General features: G+C 38.6%; 2 protein-coding genes across 3 annotated transcripts in view; one reads left to right on the plus strand and one right to left on the minus strand.

The window, feature by feature from the left end:
• NF1 (neurofibromin 1) overlaps positions 1–20,910 on the plus strand; it is a 289,204-nt gene that overhangs the window by 213,816 nt on the left and 54,478 nt on the right. The gene's annotated exons all lie outside the window — the stretch shown is intronic.
• On the minus strand, positions 9,988–19,626 carry EVI2B (ecotropic viral integration site 2B). Its single transcript, XM_035027764.1, has 2 exons — positions 19,499–19,626; positions 9,988–11,735 (listed from the first exon to the last, which is right to left on the minus strand). The coding sequence occupies exon 2, from the start codon at positions 11,716–11,718 to the stop codon at positions 10,348–10,350; it is 1,371 nt and encodes a 456-aa protein (XP_034883655.1). The 5' UTR covers positions 11,719–11,735; positions 19,499–19,626; the 3' UTR covers positions 9,988–10,347.

Genomic DNA, 20,910 nt, shown 5'->3' on the forward strand with positions numbered 1-20,910 from the left:
CCATTCTATTCTTAGAATATATTTCACTAAGGATGATAGTCAATTCTGTGCTCTAATGCAACTTGAAATAAGGTTTTTTTCTATATGTTTATATCATCAACTTTACATGAAGTTAGGTTCATTAGTTTCAGTTATCAGTTTCCAGGGACTGCTTAAGCGTTGGTGGTATAGTGGTGAGCATAGCTGCCTTCCAGGGACTGCTTAAGTCAAAACTATATAACAAGGTATATTCAGAGAAATCTTTTTTTTTTTAATGTTTTATTTATTTATTCATGAGAGAGAGGCAGAGGCAGAGGCAGAGGGAGAAGCAGGCTCCCTTCCTAGCAGGGAGCCCGATGCGGGACTCGATCCCAGGACCCTGGGATCATGACCTGAGCCGAAGGCAGACGCTTAACCATCTGAGCCACCCAGGCGCCCGATTCAGAGAAATCTTGCTTCTCTATCCCCTTCACCCTATTGCACTCTTCCTCTTATTGGTGACTATTTGTATTAGCTTTTGGTTGTATTTTAACAGTATTTCTTTTCCTTTTTTTTTTTGTAAACATAAAAAATATGTATTATATGTTCTTAATCCCTTTTCTTATATTAAGGGCTGCATACTAAATATACTGTTATACATCCTTTAAAAAAAAAGATTTTATTTATTTGAGAGAGAGAGCACAAGCTGCAGAGAGGGAGGGAGGGAGAAGGACAAGCAGACTCCATGCTGAGCACGGAGCCTAACACGTGCTCAGTGTGGGGTTCAGTCCCAGGACCTTGAGATCACAACCCGAGCTGAAACCAGGAGTCAGACGCTTAACTGACTGAAGCCACCCAGGCACCCCTAGTGTTTACACATCCTGTTCTTTTTTTTCCTGAATATATCTTGAAGATCTTTCTACATCAGCATACAGGGATCTTTCACGTTCATTTCACAAGGTGCATAGGACTCCATTTGGGAGTGTACCATGGTTTATTCAACCAGTCCCTATTGATGGATGTCTGGGTTGTTTCCAGACTTTTCTTATTACAAATAATGCCAGTGAATACCCTTGTACCTAAGTAGTTTCATATTTTGTCCAATGAATCTTTGAAAAAGATTCCTAAAAATAGGATTGCTGAGTAAAAGGGACTTTTCTGGATGTTACCAGATTCTTCTGTGTAGTGCATACCATTTTGGCAGTCCCAGCAGCAGTGTATCAGGGTGTCAGTTCTGTATCACCTCACCATACACTTTGTTGTGGAACTTTTGGATTTATATCAATGTCATAAGTAAGACCATCTCCGTGTAATTTTAAATACATCTCTCTTATTATGAAGAAGGTTGTATATCTTTATGTATGCTTTTAGGAACCATTTAAATTCTTTCTTCTTTGACTGTCTTAGGTTTTGCACATTTTTTCTATTCTGTTGTGGGTCTTTCCCTCCCCCTAAATAGGATTTTTTTAAAATTTAGAGATACTAGCCCTTTGCCTTAGAGTTCCAGTTTCCCTTTATTTCCAGCTTACCTTTGACTTTATTGTGGTAGAGTTTGTTTCTTTTCTTCCCTTTTTTTTGACATTTAAAAATTTTTTATGTAATTGGAATTTTCTTTTTATTGCTTCTAGATTTTAAGTTTCAGCTGGGAGGGTTTTTCTCACTTCCAGATTATAAAGGAATTTTCATATTTTCTTCTGTTACTTGGGTAATTTTATGTTTTACATTTAGATCTCTGGTCTATTTGGTGTTTATTCTAATGTAGTGTGAAATATGGATCCAATTTTATCTTTTTCCAAATATCTATCCAATTGTCCCCATAGTTTTTTCTGTTGGCTGGAGATTTGAGTCTATTTTTGGACTTTCCATTCCATTCGTGTAATCATATGTCAGTATCACAGTACATGATTATTACAATGTTTTAATTCTAGGTACCCAGATATTTTGTACTTTACTTTTTTTATTAGAACCAGGCAATAACAATTATAGGTCAAGTCATTGTGTCCCCCACTACCGACCCCAAATGGAGTACATGTATGATATATACATATAAACTGCAGTGCATGAAGTGGGTGCTCTTTGGTCCTGTATAAGTGAAAAGAGTGCTGAACCAGGAGTCAGGGAATAGACTCAAGTTTTAGTACCACTACTAAGCAAGTCGCTACTCTCTCGGCCTCTTTTCTCAGCAGTTAACAAATAAAAAGAATTGAACTAGATGGTCTTCAGGGTTGTTTCTGAATCTAGTTAATGCTGATCAGGTAAGAGCACCACTGCTGTGTGGTAATTCAGTCTACTTTTTATTCCCCTGTGCCTGTCCTTTTGCCATATTTATGAAGTAAACTTTCTCTAATGCTCTGGATCCTGGTTCTTTCATCTTTTTTGTAGGTTTTTCTCCTAGCATTTTCTTCTCTCCTGTATTTCTTGTATTAGCTTGCATTTCTTTCTGCTGATTAAGCAAAGATTGCCACTGTTTGGCCCCTCAGCTTCCACTGACCTCAGTGGGGAAAAATTCCATGCAGTAAATGGGAATTATTTTTTCCCCCTGGCAGAGAATTAAAAAAACCCAAAAAACAAAATCCAAAAACTAGCTGCTGACACTGAGTCCGTTCTTCGGTTGTACAAAGATCAGAAGAAAGAAAGCTGCATGTAGGTTTTGAAGAAATCAGATAAGACTATAACCAGGTCATGAGCTCCTGATGTATCTATAAGAGTTGGTACTTCCCTGTATTTCCCAGCACCCATCCTTCAAGAGATCAGGAAAGAAGGTGATGAGAAAGAAGAGCAAACATGTGGAAAGAGCCTCTTTAGCTAATCATCTTACATGTAAAATGAGGAGGGTTATGATGTTTTAAAGCGCATCAGTCTTAAATGTGTCTTACTTAAGCTAACTAGAATACTTACAGTTCAGAAGATTAATAGGAAATTCTTGAACTCCTTATTGCTGCTGGGTAAATAAACCTTTAAAGTGCTAAGTTTGTAAAACAACATGGGAAAGAAATGTTTTAATGTGGAAGACAGAACCAATGTAATAGGACAATAAACATGCTTCAGGAATAAACATCAGGAAAAATAAGTTCAAGGAAGTGTTTCTACAGATAAAAAGTTTTAGTGGTCAGTAAGGGATGGTTTAAAAGATTTAAAGGGAAACATTGTAGATAAAATTTCAATGTCCAAAAGCTTGCTCATTTTTTTTTAAAGATGGAGGTTTGTTAGTTTCTTGAACACCAGTGCTACAAATAAATACTACATTTTGTTCTGAAAAACCCCAGAACTATGAGGGGTTCTTCAAGGTTAAGCTACCAAGAAGACCACCACATTTCATTATGAGTGAGATTTCCCGTGGGAGCTAGGGTAGGGTAAGGAGGAAGATTACGTGCTTGTTGGGCGAAGAAGCGCTTTGGCAGGCACAGGTTGGTACCCCCACAATCATAGCCAAGGAACGCTTGCCACATGGACTCTGACAAAGATTAGGCCCACCCCTACTCTGATAACTCAGATTCATCACTTATCAGGTAATGGAGGAAAGATGAAATTCTGTATAGGAACGGTGGCTTAAGAGTTTAAACGTATAGTGTCAGAAAGTATAAGTTTAGTGAAAGTTGAGAACCGGGAGGGGGGAAAGATGGTGGAGGAGTAGGGGACCCTATTTCAACTGGTCCCCGGAATTGAGCTGGATATCTACCAGACCACTCTGAGCACCCACGAAACCAGCCTGAGATGTAAGAAGATCTGGATCTCTACAAACAGAATATCGCAGGTGGTTGGTTTTGAGGTACGAAGCAGGGAGCCGTGATTCCGTGGGCAGATATCAGAGGATAAACGGCAGCAGGAGGGTGCCTGGCCGTGGGGATCCTACACCGCCGGTGAGTGACAACCTCGTGCTCTGTGAAAAGGCACAGACTCTCAGACCAGTAGCGGCAGGGAAAGGACTTTAGGGCAGCCCCCGGGACGGAAACCCGGAGCAGCGGGGTCGTGCGCGCGGGAACTGGGAGCAGCTGGCCATTTTAGAAGCACAAAGGGCAGAGACGTGCCCCGACCTGGAGGCAGGACTGGGAAGGCTGCGGAGGGGCGCACAACCCAGGACGCTGCAGTTTATAGCAGCACGGACAGAGACAGAAACGGAGACGGTGTGGCCTGGAGAGCTCACTGAAGAACAGACTGCGATCTCTCTGCTCTGAGGCAGAGGGTTGGAAACGGTCTCTTCTGCTCTGACTCGTGGAAGAGACACGGAAAGCCGCCAGGGAAAGCCGCCAGAGAACAAAAGCCCCCAAGACTGAATCCCGCTGAGCCCATCCCCTGCCATAGGGGGGCAGGGCAACACCGCCCAAACAGAGTTGCCTGAGTAACAGCGCGGCAGGCCCCTCCCGCAGAAGACAGGCTGGGAAAACAAGAGGACAGCAGCCCTAAGGTCCCAAGAAAACAGGTGCATCTTGCTTGGGTTCTGGTCAGTAATTTGGACTCTATACATTCCCTCAACACCCCTCAACAGAATGACTAGGAGGAGGAGCCCCCAAAATAGAAAAGACTCAGAGATTATGATTGCAGATTTACAAATGGATGCAGATATAACCAAGATGTCGGAGATGGAATTCAGGTTAGCAATTGTGAAGACAATGGCTAGAATGGAGAAATCAATTAATGGCAACATAGAGTCTCTAAGGGCAGAAATAAAAGGTGAATTGGCAGAACTTAAAAATGCTATCAATGAGATCCAATCCAATCTAGATAACCTAACAGCTAGGGTAACTGAGGCAGAAGAGCGAATAAGCGACCTGGAAGACAATATAATAGATAAAAAGGGAAAAGAGGAGGCCAGGGAAAAACAACTCAGAATCCATGAAAATAGAATCAGAGAAATAAGTGACACCATGAAGCATTCCAATGTCAGAATAATTGGATCCTGGAGGGAGTGGAGAGAGAGAGAGAGGACTAGAAGATGTATTTGAGCAAATCATAGCTGAGAACTTCCCTAATTTGGGGAATGAAACAAACATTCGAGTCCTAGAGGCAGAGAGGACCCCTCCTAAGATCAAGGAAAACAGGCCAACACCCCGGCATGTAATAGTAGAACTTGCAAATCTTAGAACCAAGGAAACCATCTTAAGGGCAGTTAGGGGGAAGAGATTCCTTACGTACAGAGGGAGAAACATCAGAATAACGTTAGAGCTATCCACAGAGACCTGGCAAGCCAGAAAGGCCTGGCAAGACATATTCAGGGTCCTAAATGAGAAGAACATGCAGCCAAGAATACTTTATCCAGCAAGGCTTTCATTTAGGATGGATGGAGAGATGCAGAGCTTCCACGACTGGCAGAAACTGAAAGAATATGTGACCACTAAGCCGGCCCTGCAAGAAATATTAAGGGGGGTTCTATAAAAGGAGAAAGACCCCAAGAGTGATCTACAACAGAAATTTACAGGGACAATCTATAAAAACAACGTCTTCACAGGCAACATGATGACAATTAATTCATATCTTGCAATAATCACTCTCAACGTGAATGGCCTAAATGCTCCCATAAAACGGCACAGGGTTGCAGATTGGGTAAAAAGACAGGACCCATCCATATGCTGTCTACAAGAGACTTATTTTGAACCTAAAGATGCATCCAGACTGAAAGTGAAGGGATGGAGATCCATCTTCCATGCCAGTGGACCTCAAAAGAAAGCTGGGGTAGCAATTCTTATATCAGACAAATTAGGTTTTAAACTAAAGTCTGTAATAGGAGACACAGAAGGACACTATATCATTCTTAAAGGGTCTATCCAACAAGAAGATCTAAGAATTGTAAATATCTATGCCTCCAACATGGGAGCAGCCATCTACATAAGCCAACTGTTAACCAAAATAAAGAGTCATATTGGTAACAATACGTTAATTGTAGGAGACCTCAATACCCCACTCTCAGCAATGGACAGATCATCTAAGCAGAAAATCAACAAGGAAACAAGAGCTTTGAATGACATTGGACCAGATGGACCTCATAGATATTTACAGAACATTCCACCCTAAAACAACAGAATACTCATTCTTCTCGAGTGCACATGGAACTTTCTCCAGAATAGACCATATACTGGGTCACAAATCAGGTCTCAACCGATACCAAAAGACTGAGATTTTCCCTGCATATTCTCAGACCACAATGCTCTAAAACTGGAACTCAATCACAAGAAAAAATTTGGCAGAAATTCAAACACTTGGAAGCTAAAGACCACTCTGCTCAAGAATGTTTGGGTCAACCAGGAAATCAAAGAAGAACTTAAACAATTCATGGAAATCAATGAGAACGAAAACACATCTGTCCAAAACCTATGGGATACTGCAAAGGCGGTCCTAAGGGGAAATACATAGCCATCTAAGCCTCACTCAAAAAAATAGAAAAATCCCGAATTCACCAAACTAACTCTACACCTTAAAGAACTAGAGAAAAAGCAACAAACAATGCCTAAGCCACGCATTAGAAGAGAAATAATTAAAATTAGAGCAGAAATCAATGAATTAGAAACCAGAAACACAGTAGATCAGATCAACAAAACTAGAAGTTGGTTCTTTGAAAGAATTAATAAGATCGATAAACCACTGGCCAGACTTATCCAAAAGGAAAGAGAAAGGACCCAAATTAATAAAACTATGAATGAAAGGGGAGAGATCACGACTAACACCAAGGAAATAGAAACAATTATTAGAAATTATTATCAACAACTATATGCCAATAAACTGAGCAATCTGGATGAAATGGAGGCCTTCCTGTAAACCTATAAGTTGCCAAGACTGAAACAGGAAGAAATTGACAACCTGAATAGGCCAATAACCAGTAACGAGATTGAAGCAGTGATCAAAAACCTCCCAAAAAACAAGAGTCCAGGGCCTGATGGATTCCCTGGGGAATTCTACCAAACATTCAAAGAAGAAATAATACCTATTCTACTGAAACTGTTTCAAAAAATAGGAACAGAAGGAAAACTTCCAAACTCATTCTGTGAGGCCAGCATTACCTTAATCCCCAAACCAAAGACCCCATCAAAAAGGAGAATTTCAGACCGATATCCCTGATGAATATAAATTCCAAAATCCTCAATAAAATCCTAGCTAATAGGATCCAACAATACATTAAAAGGATCATCCACCACGACCAAGTGGGATTTATCCCCCAGATGCAAGGGTGGTTCAACATTCACAAATCAATCAATGTGATAAAACACATTAATAAGAGGAGGGAGAAGAACCATATGGTCCTCTCAATTGATGCAGAAAAAGCATTTGACAAAATACAACATCCTTTCCTGATTAAAACTCTCCAGAGTATGGGAATAGAGGGAACATTCCTCAAGTTCATAAAATCCATCTATGAAAACCCACAGTGAATATCATCCTCAATGGGGAAAAGCTGAGAGCCTTTCCCTTAAGATCAGGAACACGTCAAGGATGCCCACTCTCGCCACTATTGTTCAACATAGTACTAGAAGTCCTAGCAACAGCAATCAGACAACAAAAAGAAATAAAAGGTATTCAAATTGGCAAAGAAGTCAAGCTCTCTCTTTTCGCAGACGACATGATACTTTATGTGGAAAACCCAAAAGACTCCACCCCCAAATTACTAGAACTCATCCAGCAATTCAGTAATGTGGCAGGATACAAAATCAATGCACAGAAATCAGTTGCTTTCTTATACACTAACAACGCAACTGTAGAAAGAGAAATTAGAGAAACGATTCCATTTACAATAGCACCAAAAACCATAAGATACCTCGGACTAAACCTAACCAAAGAGGTAAAGGATCTATACTCTAGGAACTACAAAACACTCACGAAAGAAATTGAAGAAGACACAAAAAGATGGAAAAATATTCCATGCTCATGGATCGGAAGAATAAACATTGTTAAAATGTCTATGCTACGCAGAACAATCTATACCTTCAATGCCATCCCAATCAAAATTCCAATGACATTTTTCAAAGTGCTGGAACAAACAATCCTAAAATTTGTATGGAATCAGGAAAGACCCGAACTGCCAAGGAAATGTTGAAAAAGAAAAACAAAGCTGGGGGCATCATGTTGCCCCATTTCAAGCTATATTACAAAGCTGTGATCACCAAGACAGCATGGTACTGGCACAAAAACAGACATACAGACCAATGGAACAGAATAGAGAACCCAGATATGGACCCTCAACTCTATGGTCAAATAATCTTTGACAAAGCAGGAAAAAACATGCAATGGAAAAAAGACAGTCTCTTCAATAAATGGTGCTGGGAAAATTGGACAGCCACATGCAGAAGAATGAAACTCGACCATGCTCTAACACCATTCACAAAGATAAACTCAAAGTGGATGAAAGACCTCAATGTGAGACAGGAATCCATCAAAATCCTAGAGGAGAACATAGGCAGTAACCTCTTGACATCGTCCACAGCAACTTCTTTCAAGATACATCTCTAAAAGCTAGTGAAACAAAAGCAAGAATGAACTTTTGGGACTTCATCAAGATAAAAAGCTTCTGCACAGCAAAGGAGGAAACAGTCAACAAAACAAAGAGGCAACCCACAAAATGGGAGAAGATATTTGCAAATGACAGTACAGATAAAGGGCTGGTATCCAAGATCTATAAAGAACTTCTCAAACTCAACAGCCAAAAAACAAATAATCAAGTCAAAAAGTGGGCAGAAGATATGAAAAGACACTTCTCTGAAGAAGACATACAAATGGCTAACAGACACATGAAAAAATGTTCATCATCATTTGCCATCAGGGAAATCCAAATCAAAACCACATTGAGATACCACCTTACACCAGGTAGAATGGCCAAAATGGACAGGGAAAGAAACAACAAATGTTGGAGAGGTTGTGGAGAAAGGGGAACCCTCTTACACTGTTGGTGGGAATGCAAGTTGGTACAGCCACTTTGGAAAACAGTGTGGAGGTTCCTCAAAAATTTAAAGATAGAGCTACCCTATGACCCAGCAATTGCACTCCTGGGTATTTACCCCAAAGACACAGATGTAGTGAAAAGAAGGGCCATATGCACCCCAATGTTCATAGCAGCAGTGTCCACAATAGCCAAACTGTGGAAAGAGCCAAGATATGCCCTTCAACAGATGAATGGATAAAGAAGATGTGGTCCATATATACAATGGAATATGACTCAGCCATCAGAAAAGATGAATACCCAACTTTTACATCAACATGGATGGGACTGGAGGAGATTATGCTAAGTGAAATAAGTCAAGCAGAGAAAGTCAATTATCATATGGTTTCACTTATTTGTGGAACATAAGGAATAGCATGGAGCACATTAGGAGAAGGAAGGGAAAAATGGCTGGGGGGAGTTGGAGGGAGAGATGAACCATGAGAGACTATGGACTCTGAGAAACAAACAGGGTTTTAGAGGGGAGGGAGGAGGGAGGGATTGGTTAGCCCGGTGTTGGGTATTAAGGAGGGCACGTAGTGCATGGAGCACTGGGTGTTAATACGAAAACAATGGATCGTGGATCACCACATCAAAAACCAGTGATGTATGGTGACTAACATAACATAATAAAATTAAAAAAAAAAAAGTTGAGAACCATCTGTATTTGATACAGTCTGTTTTTCTTGGAAAAATCATTCAAATTTGGAATGAAGCCATAGAGGTGTGGTTTAGTGTATGTGGTTTTGTTTTGTTTTCCTTTATAAGATTTCTTTTGTTTGGGTGCTTGAGCCATAGAAAGAAGAAATTCTTTAAAGAGGCTAATTTTAAAAATTGTGCTCTCCCAACAAGATGGGAAAATGTCTACAGTTTATGGTGCATGCTTCTATTTTTTCAGAGTAGATATCCCCAATCCAACACCCCCCCAATTTGATGTTTTAACAGATTTGCTTTACTGTTTCCAATGAGAGCTAAAAGGAAATTTTTGTATTCTCAAATATGCATTTTAGTTTCTCATCTCTACAAACTTGGAATATTTGAGGTATTAATTTAAAATTTGGAGTTTTGTTTAAAACTTGGAACATGTATTTCATTTCTCATTCCTCCCCCCACCTCAAACTTTGAAATGGAAAAACAAAATGTTATTTATTCAAGGTAACTTTATACATAGCTTTTCAGGGGGAAAAAATCTATTAGGTGATATTAAGTGTATGTAGATTGCCTGTTTCCAAAATGGTTAAGTTATTTACATACATATGTAAAATGTACTATACGTTAAAGTTAGGTACAACAGCCAGTGAATAGATCACTGTTACATCATTTTTTAAAAGTAAGTTCCACTTATGCACATGGGCTTTGAGCAGATTTCAGGCAGTTCCTGAATAAAAATCAAAACTGGCTACCAGTTGCCATTATCAAGGAAGAAAAACAAAAGAAGGAGTTCCATAAGAAAGATGGAAGATCAGCTAAAAAGCAAGTTATGATATTTATAATAGTTCTTCAGGTGGGGGCGGCAAGTATTCACTGTGATCTTGATCCGAATTAGAAGGAATAGAGAACTCCTGACACTGGATCTCACTGTTGGAATCTGCCTGGTTTTTCATGCAGTCTCCTGGTGCCAGGGGCAAGTTAAGTAAGTCAGGTGGAGGTGGAAATCTTTGTTCGAACTCAGAATTGTGATCTTCACAGACTTGATTGAGACAGTCCAGAGATGGCGGGAGATTGGTGGAATCATTTGGAAGAGGAGATAGAATTGTCACTGTGGGTTTGTCACATTGGTTACTCTCCTGTTCTTCCAAATCAAGAAGTGGGGGAGGTGGTGGAAGCAGATCGGCGTCATCTGAAGAAGAAACTGCAGTGCCAATCGTTGATCCACCAGGACTCTCTTCTGATGTACCATTTACTTGATCGTTTATTTTCTCTGTTTTGGGGTTGTTGGAATCTTCAGTGTGTTCATTTGATTCAAATAACTTAATTTCCAAATCATCTGCTAAGAGTGTGCTTTTGTTTGGTTTCCAGGGCATAAGTGAAATAATTGATGTCCGTTTTGTGGGTACTTCATTTTCTCTAATGTTATCCATATATATGTCGGGGGTTTCACCATCAGCAAATGGAGACCTGCCTGCCCAATTCTGATCATTTAAAACTGGTTTTCTCAAACATTTCCATAGTACAATTATGATTATAGATATCAGCAGAGAAGTCAGAATTACGCCAATTAATATGGCAGCTACTGAATTAGAATTGGTTTCATGTGAGATATTTTTGCTACTGGTCGTTTCTAGGATGAATCCTGGAGTAATCCTAGGTGAGCTTCTGACACTTGGTGTTGGTCGTATAGATGGATTATGAACAGTTGGTGATTTTGGTTTTCTAGAAGAGGTATGGACAAATGATGGTTGTTGAGTGGAAGTATAGACAAATGGTGGCAGTTGTTTGGTAGAAGTATGGGTAGATGGTGGTAGTTGTCCAGCAGAAGTAAACATGGGTACTGCTGTTTGTTGGGAGGAGGTGTTGGCCATTGGTATTGGTTGTCTGGTGACGTTATAGGCAAGTGGTTGCCCAGCAGAAGTGTGTGCTGCTGGTTTTTCAGGAGAAGCATAGGCAGCTGGTGGTGTTTGTCCAGCAGCAACTTTGGCAGTTGGTATTGGTTGTACAGGAGAAACATGGTTGAATTGTGTTGGTTGACTCATAGGATTCTCTGTTGTGTTTTGAGAATTAGCTGAGTTATGTGGCCTTGATGATCTAAATAAAGTAGGCTGTGGTTGCTTCTCTGTTGTAATTGTTTCTGTCTCTGAGGAAAATGTATGACTGATGTGTCCACAAAACAAAATTAAGATGAAATATTTGGGATCCATTTCAGAATGTTTCCACTCTACCGGTGGTTTTGTAATGAAGGAAAAAAAGACAGGTATTATTTGGTGTCTGGCAAAGTAGGTAGGTACTTACTAAGTATTGTTTCTAATTTAGACTTGATACACTGTAGTGTAAATAACTCTTGAATATATTCTAACTTAACCATACAACATTTGGACCTCATAGGCAATAGTCTCTCTTAATTCTTTAATAAGATCTGTACTTGGCCCTGCTGCCCCCCTAGCTTCTTCTTCTTTTTTTTTTTTTTTTAAGATTTTATTTATTTGACAGAGAGAGACACAGCAAGAGAGAGAACACAAGCAGGGGGACTGGGAGAGGGAGAAGCAGGCTTCCTGCGGGGCAGGGAGTCTGATGCGGGGCTTGATCCCAGGGTCCTGGGATCATGACCTGAGCCGAAGGCAGACTCTTAACGAATGAGCCACCTAGGCGCCCCCCCACCCCAGCTTCTTTACATTACAATCCATTTTACAGTCATACTTGTGAAATACATAGGCTCTTGATGCTGGTTCCATGTGCTCTCTATTCTTTTCTTCCTTACTATTAGAAATACACTGATCCTGTTGCTTTGAAGGACACCAGTAATCATCTATTACCTAATCCAACAGTCTTGTCTTTATTCTCTCTTTTTTTTCTCCCTCTCTTGATCACATTCGATGCTATTGACTATGCCTTCACTACTATTCAAGTAGCTCTTTGTTATAGTCTTCCTTTCATGTTAATCTCACTAGCTCCAGTTTTTCTCTTCTTAAATATGGGTACTTGATATTCAGTCCTCACTCTTAGCTACTTTTCTCTGATCCTGATTCTATAAAATTTCAGCTCTCACCTGTATGCCATAACTTCCAAACCTGCACATCCAGCCTAAATCTCCTTAATTCCATTCCATTTACATGACTTCTTGGTGGACATTTCCATGTTATATATCCTACTGTCAGCAAATTTAACATATTTAAAACAGAATTCATCTTCATGTCAAAACTGACTCCTCTCTTTATTTTCATATGGTGCTACCTTTGTTAAAGTTTTTTATGCAGAGAGTCTATTGTGTTAGTAATCTCTACAGCATCATCAGTCTAGCACTGTGTCTTTATGTTAGGATCTCTTACTCTTTTTTTTTTTTTTAAAGATTTTATTTATTTTGAGCCATGAGTAGGGGGAGGGGCGAGGAGCAGAAGGAGAGAGAGAGAATCTCAAGCAGACTGTGTGCTGAGCGCAGAGCCAGATGTGGAGCTCAGTGTGGGGCTTGATCTCCTGACCCTGAGATCACAACCTGAGGTGATATCAAGAGTCTGACGCTTAACCAGCTGAGCTACCCAGGAGCCCCTAGGATCTCATAGTCTTAAAGGAGTCAGTTCAACTCAGAATCCTAAGTGATCTTTGAATCTGGTTGAGTCAGTTCTGTCCAGTTGGTAAAGTTGTCCCACTGCTGCTTTCATTCATTTATTGATTGATTAACACTATCTTTGTGTCAGGCCTGTTCTAGGTTTAAGAGATACATCCCCCAAAAAAGTTTCTAGTGGTGGAAACAAGCAATAAATATAATAATTTAATAAGTTTTCTCCTAAAGGTATGCAAGAGATGCACATAGGAACCATTGCAGCGTGGGAAGCTTTCAGGGAGGGTTTCTCAGAGAAGTAAAACTTGAACTGAGTCTTGAAAGGTCTGTAAGAAGGAATTGAGCAACTAAAGTATTGCAGTCAGGGGAACAACATATGGACATGGGAAGAGAAGGCACATATGTAAGTTTGGCAGGCAGGGCTTTTTGTGGGATGTGGTAGATGCTAAAACGTGAGGAATAAGTTCCAGTTCTACTTCCAACGTGTAACGATGCACATGAGTGCGAGAATTAGTCATTTCATCTCTCCTGTTCTCAACTGCCTTCTCTCTGAAGTGAGGAGTAACACTAAGACAATTTTCAGCTCTAAGTGTAATATACCGTTAAACACAATGATAACTATTTGGTTATTAACGTTAGGTTGGTTATTTCTTAGGGAAAGGAACATCTCAGGGTGTTAGATCCTGGTAAATATGATTAGAAACTATAGTTTTTCTAGGATTCCTAGTCCAATGTGAGAGAGATTTGATGTTCTGTGCAAAGTACAATAACAGAAGAGGAACACCCTCAAGTTTTGCAAATAAATAGACTTCAGCATATTTGAGTAGTTTTCATTGCTTACTCCTCTACCACTTGGTACACAATGATGGTAAATTACCCTGTTTCAGGAGAGGGCATGTGATTTATTCCCCCTGTATGGTCTCTTCCTTTTTCTTTTTCTAATACTTCAGGCCTAAATTTAAAATTTTTCTCCTTTAAACTTTCCTGCACACTGCTGATGAATTAATCTTCTGAAAGCATTTATAGTCACGTTACTGCTCCCTTATTTATGGATTCCCTGTTGCTGTCAAGATAAAAATTCTGAACTGAGTTTTCTTCCTTCTGGCTTGGCGTTTACCAATCCTGACTCATGTCTCAAGACTGAAACTTCTCATTCAGCCAAATGCACCTCTTCCCATCTTAAGTACTTTCTAGACACAGGCTTTTTTCCCCTAAATAGACACTTTTAATTACACTGTTTCTCACCCTCTTAGAGTGTGTTCTCCACCCCAAACTCATCCTCTTTTCTTGTCTGAACCCGTCCTCATTGGTCAGACCTCAGCTTAAATTCCCCTTCTTAAATCAAGTTCTCTGTGACTGACCATAGCCCAGAGAGTTCAGCCATTCCCTGAACCCTCCTAGTTCTTGTTGTCTTTATGGTTCCTTAGATAATTATTCATGGCCCTACCGTACTCACACCTTTATTCTCTTAAATATGTCATTTTTTAATTACTTTTAACTTTGCACATTTTCTTCTTATTATCCCCACCCATTCAAAGAACCTTGAAGAAAGCAGAAAAGAAAAAGCTTATCTAGAACATATTCTGTACTGTACTATCCCCAGTGTTTTATATAATTTTACTTAATTTAACCTTTAAACGACTATGAGGAAGTTGGAGGAATCCTTGACTTACAGATAAAGAGACAAGTTCACTTGCATTAAGAGTTTGCCTAGGGCGCCTGAGTGGTGCTGTCAGTTAAGGGTCTGCCTTCGATTCAGGTCATGATCCCAGGGTCCGGGGATCGAGCCCCGCATCAGGCTCCCTGCTCAGCTGGGAACCTGCTTCACCCTCTGCCTGCCGCTCTCCCTGCTTGTGCTCTCTTTCTCTATCAAATAAAATTAAAAAAAAAAAAAAAAAGAGTTTGCCTAGTGTTCCATCACCTTTATATATATTATATCACAGATTAGGAATTTGTACCCAGGATCATCTGATTGACAAGCATGTGCTCTTTCTACTCCCTAAACTGCCTTAGGGGTTTTAATTCCTTTACAGCTAAGTGCCATATATGTTAGGAGCTCAGGAAACCATGAAGCCAAATGTATTGGCTTCATGGTTCCTTTCCATTTCACTTTTTCACTGTTTTTCACTATTCACTTACTTTTGCCAGAATGTAAGCAGAGAAGATGAAATCTGTTATTAAATTATGCTTGCTATCCATTTTGTAAAAGGTTTCATAGGGGAAAAAATCGAAACTTTTGGCATAAATGTGGGGATTTGAATCATCTCTAGATGGTTATCCATGTGCAGTTCCCACTTGCTATTCTTACAGATTTCCACCACCCCCAAAAGTTATTCTTCAGAGTTTCACTTTAGTTTTTTAAAAATGCCATCCAAAGCAACAGAAAATATAGGCCATGAATTGTCTTCAGCCAGAAATGTTTCCTCTTTTGTGACTTCGCTTAAAATTAAAAAAACAAAAAAACCAAAAAAACCCCACACAGTTCCTCTTTTCAATTTGCTAAAAAAGGCACTAGAGAAGGAAAGACCCTGAACAGGAACATAATTATAAACCATTTTAGTTTGTAAGATCAGTTTTGGTAGGTTCATAGCCTCTTTTGTCAATAGGAAGATCATAAAACCTTCAGTATGTGAGATTTTTCTACTTGTCATTTAAGGGTTACAACAATATCAAAACCAAACTCCATGTTTTACCTATCCTATCTCTCCTTCCCACTCTTCAGTTAGCTGTCTACCCTCCTAGGGTCTGCTACATCAGAATGCTGGAATCTTTGTTAGCTTTCTACTACAGCAAATCAGAACAGTCCAGAAAAGAAAGAGCAGGATTTAACATAGGAATAAATAGGGGGCATAATAGTGAAGAAACTGACTTTTTCTAACTCAGAGAAGTGAGGCCAGTGTTACTGGCAGTGCAGAAAGTTATATAACGTATGTATTCTTTTAAATATATAAACCTTGTGTACCTGAAGTACCAACATTGCTTCTTCAGGGAGAGAAGGTAAAAACAAAGAACCATATGGGGGGAATGTAAAAAGGAGAAAATGTCAGATAAGATAAAAGGAAAAGGGAGTGCAAAGGAATAAAAAATAACACCAAAGAGAAAAATAAAGCAGAAATTATAGGAGGCAGCAAATATATGGAAAAAGGAAGGGGAAGGTCAGTGGGTTAGAGAAGGTATTGAAAAATTAGTAAAAAGCTGAAGAAGTGGTAATGTAATTAGCAAGAAATTAGGGTAGATGAGCAAAATTAGAAGTTGGAGGAGAAGATTGAAATAGATGGAAGAAAGTGCGAAGTGCTGCTCTCTGTCACTGGTTTGGACTTGTGGACACCGGGAAGCAGCAAGGAGGAACCATCTTCCCACGATGGAGGACTTGACTCACCCGTCTTCTCAAACTCACTAGGCTTTCGTTTCAAGTTCTCCTATCTGTTCTAAGTATTCTTAAGATTCTCTTTTTTTAATTTTTTCCTGGCACTATTCAGAACATAACTGCTAATTATTCTAAAGAACCCATGCATTCTATATGGCATTATTCTAGAAATCCCTTAGTCTGCTGCTAAGGCAAATCCCATATTTGTCTACCTTCATATGGCAGTATCTTGCTCATTATTATAGGTTGTCACTTTGAGGTCTAAATCTGTGATTTTGGTCCTTTGGCTTTTCCTGAATATTTAAAAAGGTGTGGGTTTTTTTGTTTTTGTTTTTAAGATTTTATTTATCTATTTGACAGAGAGAGACAGGGAGAGTGGGAACACAAGCAGAGGGAGTGGGAGAGGGAGAAGCAGGCTTCCTGCTGACAGGGAGCCCGATGCGGGGCTCCATCCCAGGACCCTGGGATCATGACCTGAGTCGAAGGCAGACGCTTAATGACTGAGCTACACAGGCTCCCCTAAAAAGGTTTTAAAAGAGGAAGGAAAACATCAGCTGCGTTTTTTTTTTTTTTTAAGATTTTTTATTTATTTATTTGACAGAGAGAGACACAGCAAGAGAGGGAACACAGGCAGGGGGAGTGGGAGAGGGAGAAGCAGGCTTCCCACAGAGCAGGGAGCCCGATGCGGGGCTCGATCCCAGGACCCTGAGATCATGACCCGAGCCGAAGGCAGACGCTTAACGACTGAGCCACCCAGGTGCCCCTCAGCTGTGTTTTAACTAAGCATCTTACAGTCAGTTACAGTGAAGGTAGGAGTCTTCATGTATTAGACATGTTCTCATAAATATGATGCATAAGTACATAAAGAGTACAGTTAAAATTGATTCTGTTAAGTTGGATATGATAAGAAATGTCATTTAAAGAGAATCAAGGAGATTTGGAGAGCATATCCTAAATAAAAAGGCAAGTACAGGTAACAGTATAAAAAATAATACATGAGTTATTAGGACTTTGATATTATTACTACTTTCATTTAATAAGTTACAATATAGATAGAATAGATTAAAATTTAGTCATATTGTATCTCTAACTGGTTAAATTATTAAATCATAAAAAGAGGAAAACAGCAATTCTGTATCTTGAGTAGGAGTAGAAAGGGAGATTAACCTTGAACTCTAATAGGAAAGGAAGTATTTGGAGACTTAATAATAATAGCTACCATTTACTGAGTACCCACTTAATGTTAGGTACTTAGGTACTATCCTATTTTAACAAGCAGGGTAGTGTTACCTTCGTCTTACAGATAAAGAGACTGAGACACAGAGATGTGGGGTAACTTGGCAGTGTCAGAGTTGTAAGTAGAGGCAGTGATAAAGAAATCATGTCAATCGTATCCCAGAGTCCTTTCCTTCTGTTATATGTCACTGACTTTCATAGTAAAAGTATGAAGCAGGAATGCTTAAGGAAGGAGATGTGAGCTCTCTGGAAACATGTATGTAAATAACTTTTGGAGGCAGTCTTGTTGAGTAAGGAGTAGGAAAAAAAACTACCAGAAAACCAGGTTATGCCTCTGATTCTATGAAAATATTTATGAGAGTTTTAAATGGTTAATCTATAAGCTATATTTGAGCTAATATATTTATGTATATTTGAGATGACTTTTAAAGATTGGACATTGAAAGGCATCAGATTTATATTTAACAAATTTGAACTTATTCAGAATTCATAATTTCCTTCTAAGTAGAGTTATATAGGAATTAATTGAAAAACAAAGGTACTATTACACTCTAAATTTTGAACTGACCCTTTAAAAATATATAGAGACAAGTCTTATCTAAAAAAGAGATAAAAATCTTTATATTCTAACTTATGTAATAGTTACTTAGAAAAAATCCAAAGTGGACTTCTATAAGGGAAAGTCATAAATATTTATGAAATGTTGAAATAGAATATCACCCACTATGAGTTTATATTCTGTGATATTACAAGTCTAAGTAAACTAAACCCTTTGCAGTTTTTATTTGGAGGATATTTACTTTGTAGCTGCCCAGTTTACTCACAGAGTAGGCATGTTGCATGCATATTAGCAATTTTCTATTATTTATCCTGTGAGTGTTTTTTCCCCATATCTATTTTATACTGTTTACCAACAGCTCAGATAGTAATGTATTGCATAAATACGTAGATGATATGAATATATGTACACACTTTATCATAACAGTTTTGTCTTAGTAAACTTTAAAAATGAGCCATAATATTTTCCTGTTATTACTTAAATATAAAATTCTATTTGTGTAAAAAACAAAGCGTAGGGCGCCTGGGTGGCTCAGTTGGTTAGGCGACTGCCTTCGGCTCGGGTCATGATCCCAGGGTCCTGGGATCAAGTCCCGCGTTGGGCTCCCTGCTCTGCAGGGAGCCTGCTTCTCCCTCTCCCACTCCCCCTGCTTGTGTTCCCCCTCTCGCTGTGTCTCTCTCTGTCAAATAGATAAATAAAATCTTTAAAAAAAAAAAACAAAAAACAAAGCGTATGTAATAATGATAATTGAGTACCTCATCTAATCTCCTTTGGTTTCTTTTTTAAATTAAGTGAAGGTGACCATTTTTACCATAGAAACTAAAGGGGATTAAAAATAATTTAAATCTATGGATTATGTATAGGAAAATTTTATAGAAAGCAAGTTAGAATTTTTAACAGCTGGTACTTGGGGATTGTAAATTCAGCCATATCCCATGGATTCTAGTTTTACTTGTATCCTTCAGCTTTATCCACCAGGGTTATAGTTTATTTCCTTTAATTACAGAACTAAGGCTAACTAACCATTGTGATTGAATAAACTTAAACGGGCTATATTATACAAACCTAGCTGAAAATTTTTCTTCAAGGCACGCTCAACATTGAATATTTTTTAATTCCATGCAACCAAATTACAAAACCTGTTATAGACATCTTTAGACTAGCAGAGTTTAAATTTAAAACACTAACAACGTTTTAGTTTTAAAAATAAATTTTATATAAAATTAAGATCAAACCAGATTGCCTGTGTGAAAATTTTCTTACCTCAGCTGTTAACTTCTTTTTGCAGAATGCTGAGTTCTTGTTCTATCTGGACATTTTGGTGATTTGGCTAAGAAAGCAAAAGGGGTGGTTTGTTCAGTTCAGATTAAAAATGGTCCTGTAGCAAACTGAAATGCTTTCTGTAGAAAAAAAGGAAGTTTATCGATAGTTGGTTCCGGAAGTGCAATAAGCCACAAAATGACTAAGAAATGCACTACTTTAACAGAACTTATTTTGAAACACAGTTTGCAGCTTTATGATTTGAATGCTTTTAATTAATGTTGGTAAGTGAATATTTGAGACTCTCTAGTAATGTGATTATATAATATAAATACTTAGAATAGGACTTTAGAGGGGAACTTACATATTCTAAGGAAAAACTGCCGGTTGGGTTATTACCCAAAGTGAAATTTCTTTTCGTAAGAAGCAAATGATATGTTCTGTTTACTCGATCACCTTAGGCAAGTTGCTGTACTTCTGAGTCATCATTTCCTCCTCTGGAGGAATATTTCTCTTAGTGAGTTATTTTGAAGATTAAATAAGATAACATGTATAAATGCCTCACACACAGTAGGAAGCCAGTAACTGTTAACATTATTTCCTTGTACATAATTTAGACAAAACCCAGGTAAAAGTATAATTCAATTTTTTGGACCGAGTACTTTACTAAATTATTTTGGAGTTTCAGTGCACAACTCTTTGATTACCCACAAAGTAGGTACTTCTCAGTGGAAGGTAAAATAAATTGGGAATCATGATTTAAATAAGTTAAGCCAAGTATATTGAAAAGAGAATGAGTCAGTCTGAATAAAAATTTCTTTGGGCAAGTCACCTTCTAGCCTCTTTCCTCATCTGAGAAATGGAGGTCATAATTCCTAATTTATAAATTTGTTATGGGATTGAATAAATCTTAAGTGCCTAGCAAGCATAGCACCTGTTAGAGTAGATAACGGTAAGTATTAAGCCATGCCCTGCTTTTCCCTGATCACTACAGAGGATCATGGACTGTTGAGACCTAGTTCTTAACATCCAGGTACTTATAACTTGGCACAAAAGGAATAGTTTTTGTTTTTAAGGGGTCCTACTATAAAGCAGAATATAATCAAAACACTGTGAACTTTTGATTCACTATTTTAAAATCCCTGAATTGAGTATGTGGACCATAACACCTGGGGTAGAAAACAAAAGTGTTCTTTTTTCAAAAATAACTTTTAAATTTTGAACTCAAAATGTATCTTAATCTATCGTGTTTAAACACTTTCAAGTCTGAAAAGGAGCCACTTCTGTTTGTTCATGAACTGTCATTGGATAGCATCATTCTGAGGGTGTTAATTAGTGAGTGATGAATTTTAAATATTCCTGCAGTAGGAGCTTTATCTTTTTTTGTCAGAAAATGGTTGACCTGTATGTTGAAT

The sequence above is a fragment of the Mirounga leonina genome, unplaced genomic scaffold, assembly GCF_011800145.1.
Source record: "Mirounga leonina isolate KUSES-001 unplaced genomic scaffold, KU_Mleo_1.0 Mir_200, whole genome shotgun sequence".
In the NCBI taxonomy this organism is placed as follows: domain Eukaryota; kingdom Metazoa; phylum Chordata; class Mammalia; order Carnivora; family Phocidae; genus Mirounga; species Mirounga leonina.

What these genes read in the sequence shown, in the direction of transcription:
- EVI2B (XM_035027764.1), bottom strand. Translation starts at nt 11,718, where the DNA reads ATGGATCCCAAATATTTCATCTTAATTTTGTTTTGTGGACACATCAGT.